This window comes from Nestor notabilis, unplaced genomic scaffold (genome assembly GCF_000696875.1).
Source record: "Nestor notabilis isolate BGI_N333 unplaced genomic scaffold, ASM69687v1 scaffold19590, whole genome shotgun sequence".
In the NCBI taxonomy this organism is placed as follows: domain Eukaryota; kingdom Metazoa; phylum Chordata; class Aves; order Psittaciformes; family Psittacidae; genus Nestor; species Nestor notabilis.
The window spans coordinates 1-2,419 of NW_009910925.1; the positions used below are offsets into that span (position 1 = coordinate 1).

Consider the following 2,419-nt stretch of genomic DNA (forward strand, 5'->3'; position numbering starts at 1 on the left):
GGCCTCAGCCCCGCTCTTGCCAGAAGTGGAGACTTACCTCCAGCTGCTTCTGGTCATCTACCTGATGAACAGCAAGCGATACCCAGAGGTGAGGTTCCCTGAGCTGCCAGCTCGGGTACTGAGCTCTTTGTGTGGTGCTCCTGCACCAGGCAGGGCCTGCAGAACCCTGGGGACCCGCCTGTCTGTGTCCCCACACTTCCCGCTTTGTTCTGGCTGCATCTGGAGGCAGCCCTGGGCTCAGTCCTGCTGCCCTGGAAGCCTCTGTGCTCTTCAGAGCAGCGTTTCCTGCCCCTTGAGCTCTGTTCCCCTCCTGCAGGCTCAGAAGGTGTCTGACGACCTGATGCAAAAGATCAGCTCCCAGAACCGCCGGGCCCTTGACCTGGTGGTGGCAAAATGTTACTACTACCACTCCCGCATCTACGAGTTCCTGAACAAACTCGACGTGGTCAGGAGGTAGGCTGGGGCCTGCACCCCAAAGAGCCAGGGCTGCTGCTTTCCTCCTCCCTGCCACGTTCTCTCCCTTCCCTGCAGCTTCCTGCACGCCCGGCTCCGGACGGCCACGCTGCGGCACGACGCAGACGGCCAGGCCACCCTCCTGAACCTGCTGCTGAGGAACTATCTCCACTACAACCTCTACGACCAAGCCGAGAAGCTCGTCTCCAAGTCTGTGTTTCCCGAGCAGGCCAACAACAACGAGTGGGCTCGGTACCTCTATTACACAGGTGAGACAGAGGGTCCCACGCTTCGGCCGTGCTTGAGAACAAGGGCTCTGCTTCCCCACAGAGCCCCTTGGAGCAGCTGGAGGTGGGGCTTCCACAGGATTGGATCCAGTGGATCCAGTTGGGTTTGCTTTTCCAAGCCCCTTGTGGCCTGTCTCAACGCAGGGCGCATCAAGGCCATCCAGCTGGAGTACTCGGAGGCGCGGAGGACCATGACGAACGCCCTGCGGAAGGCCCCGCAGCACACGGCTGTTGGCTTCAAGCAGACAGTGAGCAGGGATGGGAAGGGTTTGGATCCTCCTGGATCCTCAGGGAAGCTGCTGCTCACATGGTCTCTTTCTGTTCAAGGTGCACAAGCTGCTCATCGTGGTGGAACTGCTGCTGGGGGAGATCCCGGACAGGCTCCAGTTCAGACAACCCTCCCTCAAGCGCTCGCTCATGCCCTACTTCCTCCTGACTCAGGGTACAACAGGCAGCTCCTTGAGCCATGTCCCGGGCTTTGGGGGAGCAGGAAGCCTTGGGAAGGGGGGCAGTGGGGTTTCTTTCCTCTCTCCTCAAGGGGACTCAGCTACAGGCTCCACTTGGGGAGGAGGAGGAGGCAGCTTCTCATAGGACAGGATCTGCCCTCCTCTCCTTCCGCACCATTCTCCTTCCCTGACAAACCCCTTCTCTCCTCCAGCCGTCAGGACTGGGAACCTGGCCAAGTTCAACCAAGTCCTTGATCAGTTTGGGGACAAGTTCCAGGCTGATGGCACCTACACCCTGATCATTCGTCTGAGGCACAACGTCATCAAGACGGGTAGGAGGCTGCAGTGGTGGTACCTGGGGACCCCGGGGGTGCCTGGCCCGGGGGGCTCCACTCCTGTCCCTCCTCGCAGGTGTCCGGATGATTAGCTTGTCCTACTCTCGCATCTCCCTGGCTGACATTGCCCAGAAGCTGCAGCTGGACAGTCCAGAGGATGCAGAGTTCATCGTTGCCAAGGTACCTACATCCGAGTCCCGTCCCCCTGCACCCTGGGCTGCCCACAGCCCCCAGTCCTGGCAGCAGCCTCCCTCCCTGGGGCAGTCACTGGTTTTAGGTTGAGGCCCCTCCAAAGGGACGCTGGGGACACTCAGGGCACCACGTCCCTTCTCCGTGTGCTGTGTCCTGAGCCCAGCGCTCCTGTCACAGCAGCCAGCTCCTCCCTTCACCCTAAAGCTCAGCCCCGGGAGCCAGCGGGTGCCCTGACCTGCGCTCCGGCTTGCAGGCCATCCGGGACGGCGTGATCGAGGCCAGCATTAACCATGAGAAGGGCTACGTCCAGTCGAAGGAGATGATCGACATCTACTCCACGAGGGAGCCTCAGTTGGCCTTTCACCAGCGCATCTCTTTCTGCCTCGACATCCACAACATGTCTGTCAAGGTGCGAGGGGACAGCGGGGACACTGCAGGAGCTTCCCCTCTTAGAATCAGAGAATGGTTTGGATTCAAAAGGACCTAAAGATCATCCAGTTCCAACCCCCTTGTTATGGGCAAGGACACCTCACACTGGACCATGTAGCCCAAGCCTTGTCCAGCCTGGCCTTGAGCACTGCCAGGGATGGAGTATTTATCACTTCTCTGGGCACCCTGTGCCAGCGCCTCAGCACCCTCACAGGAAGAACTTCCCCTGTTTCAGTTTGAACCCATCACCCCTTGTCCTATCTCTACAGTCTGATGA

General features: G+C 59.9%; 1 protein-coding gene across 1 annotated transcript; it reads left to right on the forward strand.

The window, feature by feature from the left end:
* Positions 1-4: 4 nt before the first annotated feature.
* Positions 5-2,122, forward strand: PSMD3 (proteasome (prosome, macropain) 26S subunit, non-ATPase, 3; the record flags this gene model as incomplete). The annotated part of the gene is made up of 8 exons (XM_010012324.1): positions 5-88; positions 317-453; positions 532-722; positions 885-988; positions 1,068-1,182; positions 1,399-1,518; positions 1,598-1,701; positions 1,967-2,122. Coding segments are annotated over 8 exons (1,011 nt in total), but the record flags the coding sequence as incomplete, so codon positions are not given.
* Between the last annotated feature and the right edge of the window lie 297 nt (positions 2,123-2,419).